Source organism: Leptonotus elevatus, chromosome 18 (assembly GCF_054856555.1).
Source record: "Leptonotus elevatus isolate MCC_2025b chromosome 18, RoL_Lele_1.0, whole genome shotgun sequence".
Taxonomy (NCBI): Eukaryota; Metazoa; Chordata; class Actinopteri; order Syngnathiformes; family Syngnathidae; genus Leptonotus; species Leptonotus elevatus.
In genome coordinates this window covers 14,881,635-14,906,013 of record NC_141256.1, presented here as the reverse complement: position 1 = coordinate 14,906,013, position 24,379 = coordinate 14,881,635, and the positions used below count along the sequence as shown (strand labels likewise).

Genomic DNA, 24,379 nt, shown 5'->3' with positions numbered 1-24,379 from the left:
ATTCTCAGAAGTAAAAAAAAAAGAAGGGAAAAAAAGTGTTTCCCTATCCAATGCAGAAAAGCCAACACGGCGGTGGTTCACTCACAAGGTGCATGCTAGCCTTAGCTTACATGCTATCACATGTATTGCATGCGGCACGGTTTAATGGCAATTTACTCTCACTCTCAAACCTGTTGCGTTTCGTGTGTTGTGAGACGTGTGGCTGTAATTAAACCAAATACATCGTTATCCTTGGACAGAACATCCAAAAACAGCAGAGCAACATGACTGAAGGACAAATGAATGTTCCCTGGTGGATTTGGGGACAACGGAAACGAGCATTTAGCGACGCGACGCTGGTTAAAGGATGCCTCAGTGCAGCTACTGAGATATTGCTCGAAGGTAAACATTAAACAAGTTAGGATAAGTGTTCAGAGTTGAAGTTTAGGCCTGAGATGTGCTGCTTATTTCAAATGGTTTTGATTTGCAGAAACCATAATACAATTTATAGTCAAATGTCGACCTGACATGTCTGTACTATTTTACTTATTTTGTATTTAAATGTGTCAAGTCAAAACATTTCTTTGTGATAACATGGTATAGATTGTTTTGTGAAATATGAAGTAAGCAGAAAAATAAGCTTTATTTTTTATTTTTTTAATCTATCTCAGGGGGCTGCCATTTTGTCCTGCTGTGGCCTGAAATGACGTCAAAGTTGTCACGGGCTCACCTTGCCCACGTCACGTGACCAAACCCAGAAAACAGGTGAGATTATGTTTTGATGTTCCCGTGCTGAATTCGGGGCCCAGTACGTCCGTGCAAATCGATCTGGATCTGCAACATGATGGAAAAACAAATAGCGATCACGTGAAAACTATCTTTGGAGAAATTCCCAACACACCCAAGATGTGTAACGTGTGTGCGTGGGTGACGATGTATGACTGTGCAACAGTGACTTCCTATCAGTAGTAATAAAACGGTACTCATCACAAACTTTTTAATGCATCATATTGTCAAATATTGATAGATATGAGGACTAAAGATAAGTACGGGTGTGTGTGTGTGTCTGTGTACTTTGGTCTTGCTAGTTAAAAGCTTATTTATCAGAACGGTTCCTCCACTCAGCAGTCAAGATTCTCTAGGGAGTAACCAGCACAAGCTAATCCACCTTGTATTTCTCATTGAATATTATTATTAAGCTTGTGAGAGTTCGCTGGATTTTTTGTGTTTGAGGTATTGGCAAAGCGCAGCCATGATCAGCCGGAACTTCAAGAATGTTCTGGTGGTGTCGCTGGGCTTCCTGTCGCTCTTCACGGCGTACGGCGGACTGCAGAGCTTACAGGTAAATACAAGCTTGTTATTAATATTTGGACCTGTACACAATATTCATATTATTATTTTTTTTAGTCTAAAAAGGATGAGAGTGCAATGAAGTGTATGCGCTTGAGATTGTTTTTTTTTGTTTTTGTTTTTAAAGTGTATTTTGCCTGAATGGACATAAGCAAAAAAGGTAACCTCCAATTATTTGCTTTATTCTTGTATAACTTACTGAAATAGATTTTTTTATGCATAATACTAACATATTTTTAGTTTGAGTCATTACTCGTCCATAGCACTGATTACTCTTTTTACTAAGAGTTTTTTTTCTAATATCCTAGTTTTTCTATTCCATGCTTTTAATTTTCATTATTTAAAAAAATATTCAAAATAGTTTTTTAAGTAAATAATTAAAAAAAATATTTTCTTTATTGCTCATCCGTTTTAAAATTGTACAATATAACACAAAAATTAGATTTTTTTTGTAACATAAAATATTTAAAAAATGCAATACAACTGCAATTTTTCTGCAATTTAAAATAAAATAAATTGCCCCCCACACAAAAAAAGCACTTTAATATTAAATAAAAATAATCAATAATACATTTCTAAATATTTTCACAACCTAAAATGCCATAAAATACAATACATTTTAATTAAAAAAACAACAACCATAATGTGAAAAATAAAATATATTTATAAAAAATTGCAAACAAAAATGAGATACTAATAATTGTGATTTATTTTCCCGCATCCTAAAACAATATCAGCTAAAATACAATAAAATTGAAATAAAATAATCACATTATATTTGAAACTGTAAATACAAATGTATGTGATTTATTTTTATTTTTTATCGCAATTGAAAATGAAACTACACTACAATAATGATAATAATAATAATAATGCTAACCAATTCTATATCTGCGGCTTCCCTCTTCAGAGCAGCCTGAATGCGGAGGAGGGCATGGGGGTGGTGTCTCTGAGCGTCATCTACGCGTCCATCATCATCTCGTCCATGTTCCTGCCGCCGCTCATGATCAAGAACCTGGGCTGCAAGTGGACCATCGTGGCCGGCATGGCCTGCTACGTCTCCTACTCCTTTGGGAACCTCTACCCGGGATGGTAAGAACCATACGTGGTACTGCACGTTCTCCTCCGCTTGTATTGAACCTTCTCTCGGGAATAGAAACCCTGGAGAGTTATTTAAAGCTCGACTTTTTAAAAATACTGTAAACCGTCAAACCGGTTGTTGAAGACGACTCTCTTAACTTGCAGATCTTTGTCTCAGTTAAGACGCATGCGTTCCTCAGGTACACTCTCATGCCCACCTCTGTGATCCTGGGCTTGGGCGGCTCCCCTCTGTGGTCGGCCAAGTGCACGTACCTCACCATCTCCGGCAACAAGCAGGCGGTCAAGGACGGGAAGAAGGGTCCGGACATCATCAACCAGTATTTTGGCATCTTCTTCTTCATTTTTCAGTCGTCCGCCGTGTGGGGGAACCTCATGTCTTCGCTCATTTTTGGACAGGACACCAACATCGGTAACAACCACCTAGACTAGGCGCGGATTGATGCAAACTAATTTGTCTCCACGGAGCTCATTAAGTTTAAATTGTGATCAAAAAATGTGACCAAAAGATGTAGAGATAATTAACTGAAAATGTAAAACATGAAGTAATAAAAAACATGTCTTGTTGAAGTGGCAATGTTTTTCGGTAAAAATTTGATTGAAAACACAAGATACATTTTAGAGCAATTAATAAGTTGAACTTTGGCACAAACAAACAAAAATTATAAATTAATAAGTAAGGAAGAATGTACAAATTATACGGAAAAAAACTAACATTTTAACACAAAAAATATGAACAAATATTGAATAAAAACTTAAATATTGATATACACAAAATATTGTAAATTTTGTGAAGTAGGAACATAAGACAATTTAGAAAGAATGCAAACCATTCAAATAAAAATGTAACAATGAAAAAACTAACATACAAATATAAAACTTACGTTAAAGTGCAAAAGACACTAAGCTAATTATTTTAAGTAAAAAAACATCAGTAAAATCATAAAAAACATTTCATAAAACTGCAAAAATGTTCTCGTATGTTGATATCGCTAACATGTGAACGATGTGTTGCCAGCTCACATTTCGGACGAGCAGCTGCAGGCTTGCGGGGCTGCCGACTGCGGCCTGACGATCTCCTCCAACAGCAGCACCAGCAGCAGGCCGGCGCAGAAACTGGTGTGGACCCTGGTCGGATGCTACATTGGTAACGTCAACGCTGATCAGCTTCGCGCATGGACGACATGCGACGTAGCATCATTAGCTACGTAGCAACGTCAAATGTGGACGTTCTTTGGTGGTTCCTGATGTCTTTGCTACTTGGTAACCATGGCAACCCACGTTTGTGTTGGGTTTCAAAACATTTCTTTGTTGTTGAAGTTCAGAAGCTGTTTTTTAGGTTTAAAACAACAAAAGTATTATTAAAAATGTCTTTGTTGCTGTTGAAGAAAAATCTTGGAATACTTCAACAATCGGATTCTGTCCTGTTAGTGTTTATTTAACGAGTCCCGATATATTTCCTGGACAGGCGTGGGCGTGCTGGCCATGCTGATCGTGGCCATATTCCTGGACAACATCGACCGCGAGCAGACCAGCCGTTTCCGTGGCAACCGCGAGCCATTCTGCCACACCTTCCTGGCCACCTTCCGTCTTCTGAAGGACTGGAGGCTGCTCGCCCTCATCCCGCTCACCATGTACAGCGGCTTTGAGCAGAGCTTCCTGTCCGGAGAGTACACAAAGGTCACTTACTGTATTACAACACAGGGTCATTGTTTATGGAGGACCAAAACTGCCAACATTCAAAATAAATACATGACATAAAAGTGAATATAAAAACGGGCATAAAAAAATATAATTAAAAAAATTAAAAAATGTTTTTTTATACAAACGAAAGAAATATATATGTATATATATATTTTTTAATTAATTAATTTTGCCAGTTTTTGTCCATACTGCCAGGTCGAAATGTTATTCAAATGAGGGGGCGGTCCTAAGCGTGTCTTGGGTTGGACAATGGACGACTATCTTGTCCACTGTCACCTCCCCTTGTCGAGAAAGTTGTGTGTTGTAGCTATTAGTTAAAAAAAAAATCCACTTTTATCCCCCCCCCCCCCCCCCACACACTTTTAACAAGTGTGAAAACTTAGAAAAAATGTGTATTGTACATTTTATTTGACATTTGGAACAGATATAAAATTTGCGATTAATCGCGAGTTAACTCAAAGTCATGCGATTAATTACGATTACAAATTTTAATTGCCTGCCTAATCAAAAGTTTACTTAAGTATAACTGAGTGTATTGTTGTGTTGTTTTTAGAACTACGTGACGTGCGCGCTGGGTATTCACTACGTGGGCTTCGTGATGATGTGTTTCGGGGCATCCAATTCGCTTTGCTCCTTCCTCTTCGGACGGCTGGCTCGCTACACCGGCAGGGCGGCGTTATTCTTTCTGGGTAAACAAAAAAAAAAAGTATTCCCTTTGTCTTGCGTGTTGTTGTTTTTATATTGACAATTCATCAACATTTTGTCTTTGTGCCATGTATTTGTGTTTTCTAGCGGCGGCGGCTAACTTCGCATGCATCATCGCACTGTTGTATTGGAGGCCTCATCCTAACGAGTTGGGCGTCTTCTTTGTTTTTCCCGCCTTGTGGGGAATGGCTGACGCCATCTGGCAGACGCAGACCAACGGTCAGAACACAACAAAAATTGCTGACTTTTTTTAAATGTAATTGTACAGTAAATGAGAAATAAATCCAAAATATAATATCAGATTTAAATATTCCCTAGCCATGTTGGTATAGCATTTACATCACATGTTTTTTTTTTTAAAGGTATTTAAACACACTGTTAAAATAATACAAACACATATAAAAACATATTGACAAAAATAATAAAAAGTAAAAAAAATAATTTTTCCAAACTTTTCACCCATTTCACAATATACAGCAATAACTATGGCCAAATATGTACTATGTATGAATAATCTATAGCAAAAACAAATTGCTTCTTGAAATAAGCCTACTTCCTGTTTTCACTTTTCTTCGTTCAAATTAAAAATAGTATGTTGCCATCTAGTGGCCAACATTGGACTTACATGCAGAAAAATAGCAGGACTGTGAACTCAAAACTATGGACGTGGGTTTACTGTATTTGTTGTATTCGCTGTCATAAAAATTGCATAAATATAGACACTTTATATTTATTGTTGCTTTTGTTGTTGTTGCGGCAGCTCTGTACGGCATCTTGTTCCCAGCCGAGAAGGAGGCAGCCTTCGCCAACTACCGCATGTGGGAATCTTTGGGCTTCGTGATTGCATTTGCGTACAGTACCTTCCTGTGTCTGGAGTACAAACTGTACATCCTGCTGGCCGTGCTGCTGCTGACTGTTGTCACCTACCCAGTGGTAGAGTACCACGAGTACAAGAATTCCACGAAAGCCGAGGACGACGGATATGATGAGAAAGCCGTCGCCATGGACAGCAGCAAGAAATCCGGACAGACCCGACTCTGAACGAACAACAACAATGTAGGCTGCTATCATAATCACAACACTCGTCAAACCGCTCACATGGTCTAAGATAGACCCCGTGCTTTCAGAAGTCAACATTTATCATCTAGGAGATTTTTTTTTTCCCTCTCGGAACTATCAGAACTTTATTCTCCTCAAAGATCAACTCTGATTTTATTGCAAAAATAATGTAGACTTTTTAAAAATCTGAATATAAACGCACCAAATATATTTTTGTAAAACAATACGATGTTATTCTTATATTCCGACGTCAGACTACTTTTGTAAAACATCACCTCGGTTTTCCATATTGAGAAAAGTAAATAAAAGTGGTCATTTACAAAACACAAGTAAAATGGCATTTACGTAAACTGAAATTATTGTATTAAATGATTAAGCATGTTTTGTTGTATTTTATTTTATTTTTTAACAAAAATATGGACCCTGTTAATGTATTCTATAATGTAAAATGTTTAACAACCTAACGCGTGTTCTTCATCGTCAGGATTAAAATGTCGCCCCTTAAAAAGCCTTTGCTGACCTCTTGTGGCCAAATGATACACTACACTTGGACATGAAAAGCTCCAATCAGAACAGCCACACTCATAACAAAGCAAGTAATGAGCAATGTTTAGCTTGGTCCACAACAGCAATATTGGTAAGCACCAAATGCAATATGATATTAATATTAAATATTGAATTTATGTCTATTTACCAAATCCTATAATGTGTGGGACGTGGGTAATTCTGAATAATTAGTTGAGTACTGGCGTTTAATTTAAAATATTTGACTGTATTTCATTACGTGTGTGTTTTATTTGGGAAAAGTGTTTTTAATTTCTACATTTGTTCAATCCAGTGATTCTTGGGCATAATACAGTAGGCAGAGCCAACGTACCACCAATTGCCCTTCATGTGTATGACTGTGAAGTGAAGTCTCTTTGAAATCAAATCTCACGAGAAACGGATGTGTTTCTTTTCTACCTGTGGCCCCCTCCTTGAATACATCCCAAATGTATTAGTCTGTAAATGAGGCCTATTAACTTTACGCACTTAGAGGTATGTCTCTTTTTGTTTTTGTTTTTAAAGAATTGAGTCCATTTATTTGCGTCAATTCAACAGGCAGATTTGCCACATCCAACATGGTTGACATGTTGACGTCTTGCAGCAAGGCGGCGTCTTTATGACCTCTCTTTAAAGTGCAAATCTCGCGAGACTCTATTGCGCTTCTTGATACCTGCGCTGCCTCCCTCCCTCTTTCGGCCCTCCTCCCTCCCGCCCGCCCGCCCCCTCCTTCGTCTTGATTGGCCGCGTTCAAAGTCCAATGTTTGGCTGAGGACGGAGGAAGGAGGGGGGCCCTCAGCCGCCGCTAATTCCAGCCGCTCCTGTGAGGCTCCAATCCCGCTAAAGAGGCTTAGCAGCCCGGTGGCAGGAGGGCACTCAGCGTCGCGAACCAAAGTCGGACTCTTGTTTTGGAGTGGTACGTTCGAGCGAAACCGACCTGTCACCTCACCTCTCGTTCCGCTGACTCGCTTGTTGAGCTGCGCGTTTCAGTTCAGTATCGGTTTTGGTTCGGTTCGGTTTGGTGCGATGTCTGGCGGGGTCTCAGTGACACCGCTCGGACGTTAATTGCTTGATGAGCGTTAGCGACGGAATGTGTGCGTAATTCTTGTTCCGTTTTTTACTTTTGACATATTTTCGTGCTCCCTCCGCGATGTGTTTTTAACACCATTCCGCAGTTGAGGCTCGGTTGAGCGCGCTCCCCGCTTCGAAGTAACCCCTCCAGTAACACACCGAGCCATGGCCAAGAACCAGTCCGAGGTGGCGGGCATCGACCCGGGCCAGCTGACCGACGACGAACTCCTCCGCGGCGGCAAGGAGGAGCTCCTCCGCCTGCTGCGCCGCGTCGACGGCGAGAAGATGAACCTGATGATCGAGCACGGCAACCTGATGAAGGACATCAACCGGCGGCTCCAGCTGCACCTCCACGAGATCCGCAGCTTGAAGGAGGTCAACCAGAAGCTCCAGGACGACAACCAGGAGCTGCGCGAGCTCTGCTGCTTCCTGGACGACGACCGGCAGAAGGGCAAGAAGCTGTCCCGGGAGTGGCAGCGCTTCGGCCGCTACACGGCCAGCGCCATGTGGAAGGAAGTGGGCGCCTACATGCTGAAGCTGAAGGAGCTGGAGGCCAACCAGGACACGGTTCTGCGGGAGAACGGCGAGCTCAAGGAGATCATCCTCATGCTGGACGAGGAGAGGAACGGGGCGGGCTCCAGGAGCTCCATAGACAGCCAGTCCAGCCTGAGCAACCTCAACGGGGGCACCGGTACCGTTCGGGATGTCGGGGATGGGAGCAGCACCTCCAGCGCTGGAAGCGCGGGGAGTCCGGACCACCACCACCACAGTCACAACCACCACAATCACAACCATGTCAACAAGCCCGCCCCGGAGGCCACCAAGTTGGGCCAACCCATGCGGAGGTCCATGGACGACCTGACGGTGCCGCACCATCACAGGAGCATCCCCAATGGACTTAATGGTGAGTGGACATGAACACAGCTGTTTTTAGCCGTCATTTTTTTGCCAAGCTCAAAGTGCCTTCAAAGTTGTAGTTCTCAATGAGGGGTCCATAAACTTGCCATCCATCCATTTTTGATACCACTTCTCCTCATTAGTATCGCTGGTGGACTTTGAGCGAGCAGTCATTCTCAAAATGGGGTCGTCGGAGCTGTTGCTTCCTGGTTCGCATGTCATTAAAATAAAGCAGTGAAACTCAACTCGGGGTCCCCTGGGGTATGTAAAGATAGCTTTGGGGGGGGGGGTCCCAAAAATTATTTGCAATAACTTTTTATGTTGCAGGATTTTTAATAAGTGCATATGAGGATTATTGTGGCAATAACATGAGAAACCAATTACATGTAAGCTTTGGGACAATTAAGTTCTGATTTGATTGTCATTAATCTGACATCTCTGCATGAGTAAAGGCTTTTTTTTTTTTTTTTAATAGAACAATACATTTGTGAATAATTTTAAGATGAAACAGGAATTTCCATTTTCTTTTCAACAACGTGACAATATTTCAAATAGGGATGTTCTGAAGTATAAAATTGCATTTGTGCAGAAATTGGTTTGTTTAGTTTATAGCATGAAATATGATCATGATGTCTACAAAAAGTCCGGTAGCTTAAAGCTAGCATAGAACAAAAATAAATAAATTGTTACGGTAGTTCGAAATTTTCAAACAACTGCTATTTTAACACCGCAGCAACACTTAATACAGACATATTTTTGCTACACTGCGGGAACAATCACTATTCATGGTGATTAGTTGGAGACCTTCTCTGCCTCTTCTCATTGCACCTCTCCTCGATCTCGGATCTGTCTTGTATGTTGTGGTATTACACTGAAGGCTATAGTTTTAAACTCATCAAGACGGATCACTTTAGTCAAACGATCCTCTACTGTGATTCGCTATTTAAAAAAATAAATAAAAAAAAAATTTAAAAAAGGCAAATGTGTAGCTAGCGTGCGTGTGATGATGGCGACGGCATATGCCGATCAAAATTGCTTTTAAGGATTATGGGTGGTGGTTGGCGGGGGGGGCTACTTGGATTAACCCCACCACCAAGTCTTGATTGGGCAGATTAAATCGGACGCACTCGCACAGCATCTTTAAGTGCCCCCCCCCCCCCACACACACACACCCACACACACACACGTCACTGCTCTTTTGCTTATCTTCACATTCTTGTAACAAAAATATGATCTGCCGCTTGATTAAGTGTAAAAAAATTACATTTAATCACATTTTACAGGCCCCAGTTTTGGTCGCTATATTGGATCAATATGTTTGATATCGTTTCCAACTTCCAAAATAAAATGTGCGTGCGTGCTGGTCTGCTCAGCTTTAATATTCCTGGCAGCGACAGAGGCAGCATCCCACAGTTCTGAAGAACAAGTCGGCTCGGGATGAAAGCGCCATCACGGATGGTCGGAATGACACTAAAACCCCAAACGAGCTGGAACGCTCCCTCATCCCTTCTTGGCTTGGCTTTGTTTGTTTATTTGTTTGTTTTCCCTCCCCCCCCGTCCGTCCTCCTTCCATCCTCACGTTTTAAAAGCAGCAGATTCCCGTCGGGTCACTCGGCTGGCGTGCGACATCCGTTCCTGGAATTGTGGGTGAAGGTAGCAACGAATCGGGAAAAAGCATGCAAGCGCGCACGAGGGAGACCTTAATCCCCGTGTACACACACACACACACACACACACACACTCGCTAACACGTATTTTTAACGGTGTTTAGCTGTCTTTACGTAACATCGGTATTATAGAACCCCCCCCCTCTAAGCTGCTGTATGGCTCACACTGCCCGTACATTGCATGAAGTGCGGATTGCTTCATTTCGCACAGCAAATGTGAGCATCCAATGATTGGCTGCATCTCTTTGAAAGTACGACGTCTCATTTCTTGACCACGAGTTAGTGAGGTCAGGTGCGAAGGAATACTTGGAAAATATATTTTAATATGTTTTAAAGTGTGAGGGAAAGGTAAAACTATAAAAAAAAAAATAAAAAATTTCGATCGTCTTTATAAGGCAAATTTTCACCTATTGCAGACGTGTCGGGATAAACGGCCATTAAACATTATAACCATGCGTCCCACATGGATGAAACCAAGTTGGACGCTCCTGTAAAGGCGTCCACGTGAATGTCGCAGCGTCCGGGAGTGACGCTAATCCATGTCTACGTTTGCCGCGAGCCCGGAGGCGAGCAGCCCCCCCCCCCCCCCCCCCCGATCAGTGTTTGCGCGAATAACGCTTGGCTAACGAGGACGCTGCCGAGATTTTTGTCAATTGGCGGCGTGAAACTCGAGCAGGGTTGACCGTGTGAGATCCGCCGGGTAGCTTAACACTGTCCAAACGTTGCCGACAGGCAAATAACTGCGTGCTAAGAAAATCCAGCCCGCCTGAACGCCACGAGCCACAACGTAATGTAATTCCGCTAGCTTAATGCTAACACGTAAAGGGGAAACCTCATAGGCAGGCTAACTAATAGCGTTATATCGCTACATCACGACAAACTGTGATGTAGCGCGGGAGCACTGTATGCACTTTCATAACTTTAGTTGCTCGAGGAGTGTGAGAAAGGCACCCCAGCCTCATTCGAGCTCGGCGGGTTTTGAGTAGAGGGGGGGTCGGGTGTTGGCTGGGAAACTTTAAAGGGGGGGCTGGCTTGTCTCAAAAGAGGCTGGTTTCAGGGAGGTGGTGGTGGTGGGGCCTGCTGTCCACGTAATTGAATTTCTGTTGTGACCCCTCCCCAACCCATTCTTTCGGAGTCCAGCTTGTGTGTTTTTATTGCACAGGGTGTGTGTGTGCGTGTGTGTGTGTGTGTGTATGTGTGTGTGTGCGTGCTGTTCAGGCATCTGTTGTAAGGGGAACACAAAAATAGAGCAGAATTTTGTAGTTTATTACGTGAAATTAGAGCTTGCAAAATCACAATACTTGGCTGGTTTTGGTTCTTAATTAATCTTGACTGGTTCTTTGGATAGAAGAACTGATTATTGATCTGATATTGATTCATGCGGAAAGTTTTTCCTGACCTATTTCTCGGCCATTTTTAGCTTGCTCCTACTGGTTCTTGGCCTTCAGCCATAGTTTCTGTACATGTTGGACTTGGTTCTTAACCTGATTCTTGCATCAATGTGGAGTCCGAGCAGGCCAATAATTTTCTGAAATATGGTACTTTTTTTTTTATTTTATTTTATTTATTTTATTTTTATTTTTTTTTTCTTCTTTTCTTTTTTTTTCTCTGTAGAAATAGAAATATGGTACTTGAGAAAAATAGAACCGATAGCATGACATTGGATAATAACTATGTTTTTGATTTGGTTCCTAACGTAATTCTTGATGTGTTATTTGACCGGTTCTCGACGACAAATTTCCTGACTTTGTTTTCATTGTTGTTCTTGGTGTCACTCCTGGCGTGGTTTTTCAGTGGGTTCTTAATGACTTTACTTGGTTTAGAGTATTCGAAACACCCAAGATAATAATTGTCCTTAGTGTTTCGTCTTTGTGGAGTCGCGGAGTCGCACACTCTTCGATTCAAATGAGTCCGAACCAACCCGACTGCGGAACCGCACGCTCCAAGCGGGCTTCCCGAGCAGCCAGCCGGGATGTGCGAGTTGCCGCCCACCCTGGAGAGAATTCTCTGCCTCCCTGATTTCCACTTTGCTTTCTCTCTCGCTCGCCCTCGGGGGGAGAGACGTGACCTACAAGCTCTCAATGAAACCGTAGAAGCAGCTCTCCCAGTCGGCCACCAACGAGGCCGCTTTGGTGGCGCCGATCCAAATTAGTCCTTCGTGTTTCTGGGTCGTCGTGGTTGGTTGGGGGAGACTTGTGAGCATTTGGCTGGAGTTTGTTCATATCTGAGCCACAGTGGACCAGAGGCCTGAGACCTGTTCTTGTCTCAGTCCATCTTTTCGCACGCGTGCAGGTGGCAGCAAACTGAGCTTTCCATTGGCAAACAAACGCTTCCATATTTTTCCACCGAGGCAAAGCGTTTTGAGAAAACTGACGAAATGTCTTGAATGATGATTTTAGCTTTTAGCGACGTCGTTTGAACATGTCAAGTGCCAGTCAAAAAAGAGATTGTGAGGCAAATTGCCGGGAAAGGTCGATGGAACGCAGGCCGTGAAATAATTTGCTGTAGAGCTGACGCTAGCTAGCTAGCTAGCAAGCTAACCGTTCTGTTTTGCTAAATTACTAAAAAAAAACAAACAGGGGGATCCAAACATAGGCTTTTTGTCATCGTTTGCATTTCGGGACAGCGGTAGTCACGCGTGTTCTGCCAGCCAGAAATATCCTGGCGCCGGTTGAATACAAACATTACAAAAAGTTCTACAGGAAGCTGAAGGAGCAACGACACAATAGCTTGGGTTTCCTCGCGCCTGCGCTTTCAAGTCGTGCGTCCAAATGTCGTCAATCCGGAATAGGATGTTTGTGTTGCTTCGCTTCCCCCGCGCTCGCTCTTCTTAACCTGCCGTCGACCGAGTGAAACCGGACGGCCCGATCGGGTTTCACTTTGAGGACGTTCTGGCTTGCGTCATGCCGGCGGCCCACCATGAGTGCCCGGCGAGCTGATAACGCCGATAACAACTCGGGTGCGCACGCCCTCCCGCGCACAAAAAGAGCCCTGAGGGGGAAACGCTCAGCTGTGTACTGTCAATGAAAAGCTGGCCCGTCAGGATGTCCCGCATTCCTGCACCAACAAAAGAGGAAGCCGTGTCATCCTGGCGTCGCGGCAGACTGCACCGAAACAGGAAAGTGGAAAAAAAAAACGTCATCGCCATTTGCAATTTTGCCTTTTTTGGATCTTTTGTGATCAGGCAAGCGTGTGATGGTGGCAGCAACACACTTTGGGGTTCTGTTTTTCTTCAGCTCACACTTGGGCCTTAGTAAAGGTGGAAGGAATTAAGACCAGGTGCAAATAGTGGTCAATCTTCAGGCTTCTGCTAGAAAGAAGAAAAACAACTTTTAGAAATGATCTTAGGACATTTTTGAAAGGGCACAAAAACTGCAAAACTCCAGAATTTGCGAACCACAAATCCAAGCGGTATTACTGTATCCCCAATCTTTCCAGTCTGGATTCCTGTCAACCTGCCGCCTGATCCGCCTCATTCCCAAAAACCCCTCGTCACCCGCCAGAATGCGGTGGGAGATTCGGCTCCGTTGCTTGATGTCATTCCAGGACTTCAATCGGGGGAAAATGTGTTCTCCAAGTCCTGCACGCTTCGCCTGGCGTGTCGGGATACGTCAAAAGTTCCCGCTCCACTTCGAATCAATTCCTGTGGCCTCGTTGCGGGTGGCTGGAGGGTCTGGGGCCTGCTCGGTCGCCAGGGCAACAGCAATGATCGTTGGGGCGAGGGGACGGGGGGGCCCCCCGGTTGGCCTCGGAATCACTGAAGCAGGAGTAAGGGGTCGGACGGGGGGGGGTTGGGCGGGTGGGGGGAGGGTCGACGCGCACAGGAATGATGCCAGGCTCAGTTAGGTCAGGTCCTTGTTTTGATGAAAGCTCTAAAAACAAACATGGGGGAGAGGGGATGAGGTGGGGGGGGGGGGGGGGGTCACCCATTCCCACCAGTCGCTTGATGCGGAACGTTTCTCATTAGTTGGTGAATGTAAATAAGAGCTTGTCACTTCTTTTATGTGGAGACGAGATCGCTCTTTGACATGTTCCAAGTTTAGAATTTCCCGGAAGCCACTTCTCACCCAAAGCGAGTTGGGATCGACTCCACTTTACCAAAGCGGTATACAAAATGGACGCATAGACTGTGTTTCTCGACCGAATACTTGGACTGGAGCAATTGAGTCCTGACCCGCCTTGTCGTTTTTTGTCCTTGACTGCTTTCATCAAAAGGTGCTCCGTTGCCCTCCCAACACATATTGATTTACGAGGTGCATTTAAAAAAAAAAAAAAAATCTTATTAAGATGCAAAACCTGACATGTGGGCTAAAGGTCGGGCAAGGCTAAGCAGCCGCTGTGACATCAACAGCAAAGAGAAAACAAGCCTACACCCGGGGTACGACATCAGCACTTCAGTTCTGTCTACGCAACACATCCTGTGACCTTCGGCGGTCCCAAGCTGCCAAAAAAGTCAGCGACTCGGCGACAGAGCGATTCCTCATCAGCGAGCCGCGAGTCATTAGACATTCGTCTGGATTTTCTGCCTGTCAGCGCTCGGCCTTTGCGGCGTCGGTGTCAGCAGATGGCTTCGGCTTGCTTACCTGTCCGCTGCATAAGTGGTCCCCAAGCGGTTTTTTTTTTGTTTGTTAAAAGTCTCTGTGACGCCGGGTACCAAATGGCCCACGGAGCGGTACCAGTGCACTAGTTGGGAAAAGTGTGTGTGTGTTGATGAGATTATAGCAGTTTCACAATGAGCGTCTCCGCCTTATGTAAGCGGCGGCAAGCACTCGTGATGGATGCCGACGCGTTTTGTAGGCTCGTCTGAAGCATCTGGATCGAATTGTTCGCCAGAAAGGTTTCTGGAACGGTTTCAGGTAACCTCGCCGCGCTCCTCCCGAGGCTAATTTCCTCCTTCGGGCTGAGTGCCAACGACTGGACTGAGTTAGCCGGGGAAACAATGTTTCTGTTTTGCTTTGGGCGTGCCAGAGAGAGAGAGAGAGAGAGAGAGAGAGAGAGAGAGAGACATTTATAAACAATTGCAGAGGGTGATCGTCCTCAAAGTTTGGACTCTAGAACCCAAACACAATAAACTCGAGAATATTCTGGCATTTTATTGGCTTAAATAAACACAACTTTTAGCAGGATAACTGAAACCTATCCCAGCTGACGGGCCAAATTTCCGACTTTCGAGGTATAAGAGACCCAACGATAAACAAGGGGTTCTACAGACTAATCGGCGACTTGACCTTTCGACTTTACGCATCCGATTACTGTATCTGTTCCCAAGAAGCCGCATCGGCAAGTTTTCAGGCCAATTTTAAATGTAACGGCAGATGTTCGGGAATTTTCCCGAGTTGAGGAGCGTAGACTCCAAATGCTGCTTGCCTTGTTGGCTATTTAACCTTGTTAAACACTTTTATCAGGATTTCTGCTGCCTTTGCCTAAAGAATTGTTAGTTTTTCTCCGCAAAGTAGTCACTTTCAGTATTGCTCACTTGTTGAATGCGAGCCGATTGTGGGATATGAGCGGAGGTATTTTCCCATGCTGTGGGGGTCTCGGGGTTTTACCAGTGACCTCCTCATCTGCTACCCCCGCCATGCCCTACATTTAAGGCAAGCAATGGACCATCTGCCGCCGGGCCTTTTGTCCTGACTGTTTCCACTCTTCCTCTTGTTTCGAGGGCCTCCGTGGCGTGCCTAAATTGGGATCATCTCGGGAATTTGAGTTGAACCAAAGTAAGAGGACTTTTTGTACCGGGTCACCCCATGAAATAAATGTAGCCAAGAGTCATACGTTTCTTTTAGAAGCCTCTCGGTTCCAAAAATAAGTATTCAAGAGGAACGTCCTCTTGACAACAGATTTGAGAGGAGAATCAGGTGAATCACCAGGGAGGGTTCATGAAGAGTTTAGCTTTAAACATTTCTGTCGGGAGTCGTCTTTCCTGCAGGGCAGTTCAGGACAGGCTGCAATCCGTGCGATGATGAAATTCCATCACAACACGTATTAAGACCTCGCCACTTAACCGAGCCCCCCAGATTATGCGGGTCGATCGGAGTTGTTATTTATTTGGACTTCGACGTCGCTGTGACAATCGTAAAGCGCTTAGTTTGAAACGCAGATAAAGGCGAGTTTGGCTAAATCGATTGCTGGCAAAGGAATGCAGCGCAAATGCCCCGTTTATCTTCCCATCTGTCGAGCATGCGTTTCCATATTCACGCTACCGGGCCGACCACCAGGCATGGCATGGCCGCGCGATTATCTGCAACTCTGGAGATGTTCCTGGGTCTTCCTCCGATCCTCTTTGAAGAGTTGGCCGCAGGTTCGGCAGATGATCAGATCATGTCTGATTTACTCTCAGGCCGATTTTTAAGCCAGAGTCCTTCTGTTTGCTGGGAAGCGGACAAAAAAATCTGGGAGCGAGGTCGGTTGATGGCAACCCGGGAAAATATAATTATGACCATTTGCAGGGATCCTTGAGTTACGCGATGTTAAGTCATTATTACAGTAAATATTTGTAAGAAAAACTAAAAGTGCAATGGAACGTTGATTTACAAATGATGTAGGTTCGGAACGTAGAATGAAAAAGTATCTCGGTTCATTCACTATTTTCGGTTCCCGAACAGTCTCGGCATAGACACGCGGAAGGCTCAGTTGTGCTTTTTCTCACGCTGCGTAAACATCATTGGCTCCGTGCGTCACACATGGCAAGTATCCGTTTATTTGCTTTAAATTAACCCTCAGTGTGGCTCCAAATAAAGCCAAAGAGGAAGTGCTATTAGGGAGCCTTAATGTATTCCAGTGTGTCACTTTCTAAACATGAGAATGCTGTCCGTGATCTCGCTGCGGAGTTTGGGTTGGCGAAATCTACCATTGGCATTATTGTGATCACATTAAAGGGATACTTGACAAAATATGAACTTTTTGCTCAATGAGTCAAGTAAGCCTTTAAAAGTACCGTCAACTGTATTTTCACTTATTCCGATATTGTAGTTCATCGCGCACTATCGATCACCTTGAAATTTGGGATGCATGTGAAACTCAAGTTTAGGTTTAGCCACAGAAACGAAACTCTCATGAACCGTTGGACCCTCTGAATATAGTTGTCAAATTTCACACAGCGCCCCCGCGTCCATGAATGATTTAACGGCGTACATCTCAAAGCGGTGCGATTTGACTGGCGCGTGAACTCTGCACGCCAGCGCTTGGCGCGATCCGAATCTCAGACAGTTTCTTTGAAGATTCCTCCGCCATGTATGCAACGCGCTTTGGCGATATTTGATCTGGATCTGAAATTAATTAACGGAGCACAAAAAAGTCGAGCCAAGAGGGGGGGGGGGGGGGGGGGGGTTCGTGCGGCGCGCCGACTATCTTCCTATACGGTCCTCGTCGTCTTTGCTTGGCTCGCCGACAATCGGGAATTCAAGTGTGGATGTGGTCGCTGTTTAACGTGGCAGAGTGTTTTTTTTTTTGTTTTTTTTGTTGGTAGGGCTTTAACGTTAAAAGGATTTCAAGAGTGCGATTGGTATCGCTACCCAGAGTGCACACACTTAAACCCCTTAAGGAGATATAACGGCGTTAAAGGGCACATTGATAAAAGTGCCCTTGTCGGGGGGGCGCCGGTCTCCTCGGAGAGTTGATAGGAAGATCCAAGGGCGCTACAAAGCAAGGAGCCCCAGCCCAAGCCCCCCCCGAACCCCCCCCCCCCTCCCACCCCCTTCATTTTTTGCTTGTTGCTAGGATACGGTGCCCGGCTATTTAGTATTATGGGGTGCGCTTCATTGGCCCCTCTCTTCCCAGGCGATACTGTGAAGAGTCTGTTGGGCAACATATTCAACCAGGGGTGTCCAAAACTGGTCCGTAGGTCATTTGCTGCATCATATACTAAATTATCATTTGAGAGAATGCTATTTAAAAAAAAAAAAACAAGCAGTGTGAAAAACCACTACTACTACTACTAGTAATAAATTTGCTTTATACAGTAAACTTAGCAGCATATTTTCCGCGGATTTGTGTTGAAGTGTGCTAAAGAATTTAGTCAGGCCATAGCCTTATCTAATAGAAAAAAAGTGCTTTTCCGCCATCTTGTGACATTTACAGGCAATCGCAAAAACGCTAGAGCTTTTCTGGACATACAAAGATGCAAAGAAATACATTTCTAACTGAAATTGGACGTATCTAATTATTATTATTATTATTATTTTAAATACTTTTAATACATTTTCTTGAAAACTTCTTGGGCGGCGGCCAGTTTACTTGGGCCCAAGTATTAACAGGGTGTGGGAAACATTGCTTTATTATCATCTTTAACAGAAAGCTGTGAAGAAGCACTTTTTCAAAAATACCAACATTGCATAGTTTTTTTTTTGTTGTCTTTTTTTTTTTTTTTTTTTTTTGGGCATAGGTTTTACTACAATTAATGAATTGAAATAGAAAAATATCATCCTTTGATTTTTCTGTCCTCCACAGAGAAAAAAGTTTGGTCACTTTTGTGCTGACCCGATTCCGAAGGAGCCATATGCTAGCGCTTAGCAGCTCTCCCAGGGCCGTACAGATGACAAACGTTTCGATGTGGACGTAATCGCTAGCCGGCTGGAAAGTTCTGGAGTTGCATCACAAAAAAGCCTCGCCAAGTTCAGTGACAGTCGAGGCACGGACAAACCCCCCCCCCAACCCCCTTTCTCAACCCCTTGGTTATATTCAACACAGATGTGGCAAATAATGGAAAAGCTGACTGAGGCGGGTTTTTGCCAAGCTCGCATCAGCGTTCTATCGCGTACCAGTGTCGAGGAAATGCAGACAGAATGAGGTAGACGCAGTCGTAGAATTGTGGTGGTTTCGGTTGGGGGGGGGGGGGGGGGGCTTGGACGGATTAATGGCATTTCAATTCATTTCAATGGGGACAATTGCTTTGATATTTGTGTAAATGACGTAAGAATCTTGGTCAGGGAACAGATTCAATTCAATGTTGCGGTTCTCCTCCATTGAGTTCGATTTTATCTTTAGACTTTCTTTGTCCTACATTCCAAGCTTTTCGAAAAACACACAAAGCGAGTTTGGAAATAGCAGCGCACCTGCACAATGCTAAAAAATGCAAACGACAGAGGTTTCATATTTTTTTCCCCCCCCTCTCTGCTTTAGCGGGAAGTAAATATTTCAATAGATACATCCGTTTCATCTCCGGCCTTTATTGCTGCTCTTTCACATCATTTGCCTGTTGGAGCGCGTATGCATTTTTTAGCAGCGAGTCGGGCTCACGCACGTCGTACCAGCGATCGTCATGTCGGCCCAAAATAGAAAGCCGGCGAATGACTTCACGCGGACCGACAGTGTCGAGCCGTGCAGTGATTGCATGCACTGGTTGCGCAACAGGACAAACACATCGCACACTCCCTCACATTCCAGCCCGATTCTTGTTTTTTTTTTTTTTTTCTTTTCTTTTTAAACAGACGCCACGCCTGATCGGTGGCCCGGTGTTTTCCAGTCCGGCGGTCTGACTTATTTACAGCGCCTTGTTGAGTTATAAGCCGCCAGTCCTCGCCAAGTCATTATCGCAAAGGCCTCGCTCGTTTGCAGCGTTCTGCACGGAAACCTTTTAAATTATCCCGGAAGCGAGCTGACAGGCAATCTTGAGGAAAGCGAGCGCGACACATTGTCGTTATATGGCGTTGTAAAAAAAAAAAGGAAAAAAAAAAGTGTTGTTAAGCAGGTCACGCGTCTTCTCCGTGAACGTCGGCCGACTACCTCGTGTACCAAACATGACATGACTCATATATTAAGATAACAAACGAAGCGAGAACAAATGTCAGATTGTCCCGGGCTGTAATTGCAGTTACTGGACTTCATGCAACCCAGATGTGAAGCACTTTCACTTGCCTTTTAAGCACACTGCTATTATTTTCAACATGATTTTTTTTTTTTTAATTCAGGACTTGCACCTTTTTTTTTTTATCTGGGCCTGGATCTTGGTCACAGTCCATTGACTGAACGTTGATACAAAACACTCAGAACATAGAGCACGCAAACTCCGCCCTGAATGCCAGCCAGTAGGAAGCGAGGCGAGCTAGCATATGTTCCCCCGCGCTAATCTGCAGCTTTTATAGTAAGATGATTAGAGGATTGATAACCCTGCATAAAAAAATAAAAAAAAAGATTGTCTGGAGCCAGCGCAGGTCCATTTAGCCTCCTTTAAATGCTTACTTGATTTTTATTTTTTTTTATTTTTTTATATATAATAAAAATTTTCTTATAAAAAAAAAGAAGAAAAAAGAAAAAAAATGCTTACTTGATTTTAAAACAAGCATCAATTCAAGTAAAGCGCCATAGGAGCAATTCTGAGGAGTCATAGGTTCCGCTTGGTACCTACCGAGTCCGAGCGGGACCACCTGCTGGCCCGCGGGTCCTTGGTGTCCGAGCGGCTAATGCGAGCTGACGCAGCGTCTCGCCAAGGTCATCAGGCAGACGATGTGTCTGAAGCCCTCCAAGCTGACCACATGGCCAGTTTATTTGACATCTTGAATATTTTTTTAGAATCGATTACTGTACTCAAGAGATTATCCCTAAACAGTTACTTGAGCAATTGGATAAAAATCAACTCTAAATTAGGGCTGTCAAATTTAGTGCGTTTTGAGTTAATTTAAAGTTTTGTTTAACGCCACTCGTTTTTTTAACACGCAATTAATGAACCGCACCTTACTTGGAAAGCTTGTATGGGGGAATTCCAGTCGCAACGCAGCAGATATGTCAAAATTGAGCAGTAATACATTTAATAATAATACAAATTTGTGGAGACTGGGGTCAAGTTGTATTTTACAAATTTAAAAATGTGCAGAAATTGACAAGTTACTTCATGTTAAAGATTAGATAGCTCTTAATATGAAAAGAAAAATGCACTGAGCTGTCATCAACATCTTACAAATGCAATTATGCCATCTAGTGGCAGAATAATGACCAACACAAATCAATATCACACTTGTTTCCCCCCATCTTTTTAATTTTAACTCAATTTTATGAATTATTATGAAATTACTGTATCAATGACTAAAAGATGCAGCCATATTTCTGTTAGTTTTAATACCCCCCCCCCCCCCCCCCCCCCCCCCACACACTTTTATGTTAACAAGAGTGTGGAAAAATGTAAAAAAAAAAATGTATTGTACATTTAGAACAGAGAAATGTATTTGTCGACTCATGGATCAAGCACCTGTTATTAATTTTGCTGTTTAGCTCCTTTTATAAAGTGCGCATCCAGAATTGACAGAAAGTCAAAGTACGGACGTGTGCGGTTTCATGTTAAACAAAAGTGTGCGTATGCTGCGGTTTAGGATCCAGCTGCAGCATGTCGCCCTCGTGTACAATTTTCATGTCAACGTAATATTTTGTAGTCTCGGTTTTCACTTTTACATTTCAACTCCATGTCGCCGCAAGCATCTCGATTGCTCGCCAAATTGTTGAGGCGTACTTTTCCCGTTATGAGGAAGCGCATGCAGACCCAAGTGCCGTCGTAACCGCCGCGCCGCGCCGCGCGAGTCGTAAACCGAAACCTCCCCACCCACTCCCGAAAGCGACACTTGACGACCGCATGATGGGGTATCACCGAGGTCTGCTGTAATGAAATTAGCGCTTGATGAGTTTCCATTAGGGTTTATGAGGTGTGTGCGCGCGCGCGTGTGTGTGTGTGTGTGTGTGTGTGTGAGACTGCGTCCCGCTGTAGCCTTCCATTGAATTGATCCAGGGTGGGCTAACCATCTGGCTATAAACCTTTAGACCCACTCGCTAATGGAATTTGTCCCCCCCTTTAGTGATGTGTGTGTATAGAAATATGTGTGTGTGTGTGTGTGTGTGTGTGTACGGGTAAAAGCTACGCTAATAAAACTAATGGCTACATGTCTGACGTGGTGCTTAGGCCTAATTAAAGTAGAGAAAGTTATGATTAGATCAGATTGTTATATGCTCCGTATGTGTCGCTGTCGTAGCAGTTGTTCATCATTGTCGTCAGATTTAGCATCAAAGCTAATTTCTGTTAGCCCATCACGTTATGTTAGCATGACGAGGGCGAGACAAAATGGCGTGGTTTAGTTAAACATTTAGGAGTTTTACATACACAATGATCAATTCAGTAGTTTTACAGATTTGAATGTGTTTAAAGCATGTGTGGGGGGGGGGGGTAAACTCAATTGCCATTTTAGGAGGCATTTTGATTATTGACTGTGATAAATACATCTTGGTGAATTCTTAAGTAGCCAACATGAGTGCCGTGGCCACGTTATCGTAGAGCGACGGTGAAAATCCCGGCTGTGTACTGTAAACTCTCTCCCCCCATCCTGTCATCAGATCAAAGGCGATGCCCTAAATTTGCTAAATGTCTGTAAATGTCATCGTGGCCTTCAGGCTGCCTGATGAGGCCCGTTTGTTCCTTTCCTGAAGATCATGATGTCACTTTCCGCTCTGGAATATTTTTTTGGGCTGGAAGCAGTTGAATACTGACACATAGCGCAAGACAATGTATATATAAATATTATACCAAAATAGTCCATCACTGCCTAGCTTAATGCCAAGATATAACGCAAAACAACAGACAGGCTAATTAAATTAGCGTCAACATTATGGTGCGCAAACTATTTTAATAGCGTACCGTTGTTCATTTCTGCTCTGTGGGAACAAAAGTTTGCCCGCTACTGCTTTAGTTCAATCAGTTGTAATATTTTCCTCCAATATGATCTTTAAAGGGCTTGATGCCTATTCAGGGTCTATTTGAAAGGAAAACCATTAGACAAGATCAGACAACGTCGGGAATGCTCGGCAGCTCCGATCAAAAGTGTGGGAAGAAGAAGGAGAAAAAAAAGAAAAAAGAACCAAAACAAGACGTTGATGCGGCTCTCGTGCGTCTTGGCTCGGCAGGCAGCGCCGTGACGGCGTTAAAGCAGCAGCGGCAGCCGAGTTGGCCTGTCAGGTCACGTACGTTTCCCCCCGCGGAACGTCGGCGGCGGCGTTTATGTAACTTGACTTTTCCTCTCTTTGATGTTTCATGCGCATACGCGTTTGATATTTCCTAAGTGTAAACCCTTGTTTATTTCAGAAAAGTCCAGTGAAATGAATAGACTGTTAGGACATCGAGACATCTTTTCTTTTTAAGAAAGTGGGAAGTCATTAATAATAATATATATATATTTTTTTTTAATGAAACAAGGGTTCAACACGAGCAGGTGGAACAATGTCAATAATGCTATAAAAATGCTAACAATATAATTTGTTTATGCTTTAATTGAGTTTGAAGACTTTCAGACGTTATTCTATTTTTTTTTGTGTGTTTTTAATCATTTATATTCGCTAAACAAATTTGCCAGAAGCATTTTGGTAACCATGACATTTGCATATTGCCTAATATGGCGTCCCGTTGGACACACGTCTAATTATTTCCTGTTGTTGATAACTTGTGTACGACTATCGTTTGCTGAGTTTCATATTACAGTAGATAAAAATACTTATTATAAAAGTTAAGTTAAAAAAAGTAAAACAAACATTTTGTCCAACACATTTTCAGAGCAAATTTTAGCCATCTGATTCTTACGTACCATAATGTGTTAGCATAATGCTATGCTCGCTGTGTTAGCATGCTAAAACAACCGCCTTCCCAGCATGGGGGTCATAATATAAAAGTTAAATCTTTTTTTTTTTTTTAAACAACATTTTGTAATGGAACACAATTTCAGGACAAATTTTAGCCACCCGATCGTTACGTAGCAGAATGTGTTAGCATAATGCTATGCTGGCTGTGTTGGCCTGCTAAAACTTTTTCGCCTTCCCAGCGTGGGGGTCAACGGGAGGCCACGGAACCGGGCCAACATCCGTCCAATTTGAGCCGAGAGTACCGAGCAGCCGTTACGCAACTCCTCTCGCTCTCTCGCCCAATTAGAGCGCTAATAGCCCCGCCGACGTGCCGTTTCATCCGTCTAATCAGTGGCGGAGCTCCTCCGCGTGACACAAGGGAGTTGTTGTTCCATCAGGTCTCGCCATTGGAGACCTTTTGTCCTTTCTGATGGGGAAATAATGTGTCCCGCCGGGAAATGTCATCAAATGTACTAATGACAAACAATTTTCGCTTCAGAAATAGTCACTATTTGTCAGAGCGAAACATTTTTTGGTCTATTGTTTTGATGGCATTTGTGAGATCATACTACGTACTTCCTTGCCGCCAATGTACTACTTTTCTACAAAGATAGGGCTTTGGCGCCATCTTGTGGCATTTCAAAAAAGAGCAGAGAAGCAGCAAATAGCTGGCGATCCGCACAACAAAATGTGTGTGTGAACTGCCACTTTGTGAGGTC

The 24,379-nt window shown here is 43.6% G+C and overlaps 2 protein-coding genes across 3 annotated transcripts in view; both read left to right on the top strand.

The window, feature by feature from the left end:
- On the top strand, positions 1–6,457 carry unc93a (unc-93 homolog A). Its single transcript, XM_086061305.1, has 11 exons — positions 1–88; positions 240–381; positions 651–744; positions 1,213–1,321; positions 2,240–2,421; positions 2,610–2,839; positions 3,446–3,574; positions 3,896–4,107; positions 4,685–4,820; positions 4,924–5,055; positions 5,597–6,457. Exons 4-11 carry the CDS (start codon positions 1,232–1,234, stop codon positions 5,875–5,877), a joined length of 1,392 nt encoding a protein of 463 aa, XP_085917431.1. The 5' UTR covers positions 1–88; positions 240–381; positions 651–744; positions 1,213–1,231; the 3' UTR covers positions 5,878–6,457.
- A 725-nt stretch (positions 6,458–7,182) lies between these two features.
- The window catches only part of ccdc85cb (coiled-coil domain containing 85C, b), a 34,069-nt gene continuing 16,872 nt past the window's right edge, over positions 7,183–24,379 (top strand). Inside the window, exon 1 of one of the 2 annotated variants that reach the window (XM_086061214.1) lies at positions 7,183–8,413. In XM_086061214.1, coding sequence (XP_085917340.1) covers positions 7,675–8,413 — 739 coding nt within the window. In that variant the 5' untranslated portion in view covers positions 7,183–7,674. The remainder of the gene's footprint in view (positions 8,414–24,379) is intronic. The other variant, XM_086061215.1, reaches the window with a different exon arrangement.

Bases quoted from the DNA above. Each gene is read 5' to 3' on its own strand.
- unc93a (XM_086061305.1), top strand. From the start codon at position 1,232: ATGATCAGCCGGAACTTCAAGAATGTTCTGGTGGTGTCGCTGGGCTTC. The intron at 2,840-3,445 runs GTAACAACCACC...ATGTGTTGCCAG, and splicing joins TGGACAGGACACCAACATCG to CTCACATTTCGGACGAGCAG. The intron at 4,108-4,684 runs GTCACTTACTGT...TGTTGTTTTTAG, and splicing joins TGTCCGGAGAGTACACAAAG to AACTACGTGACGTGCGCGCT.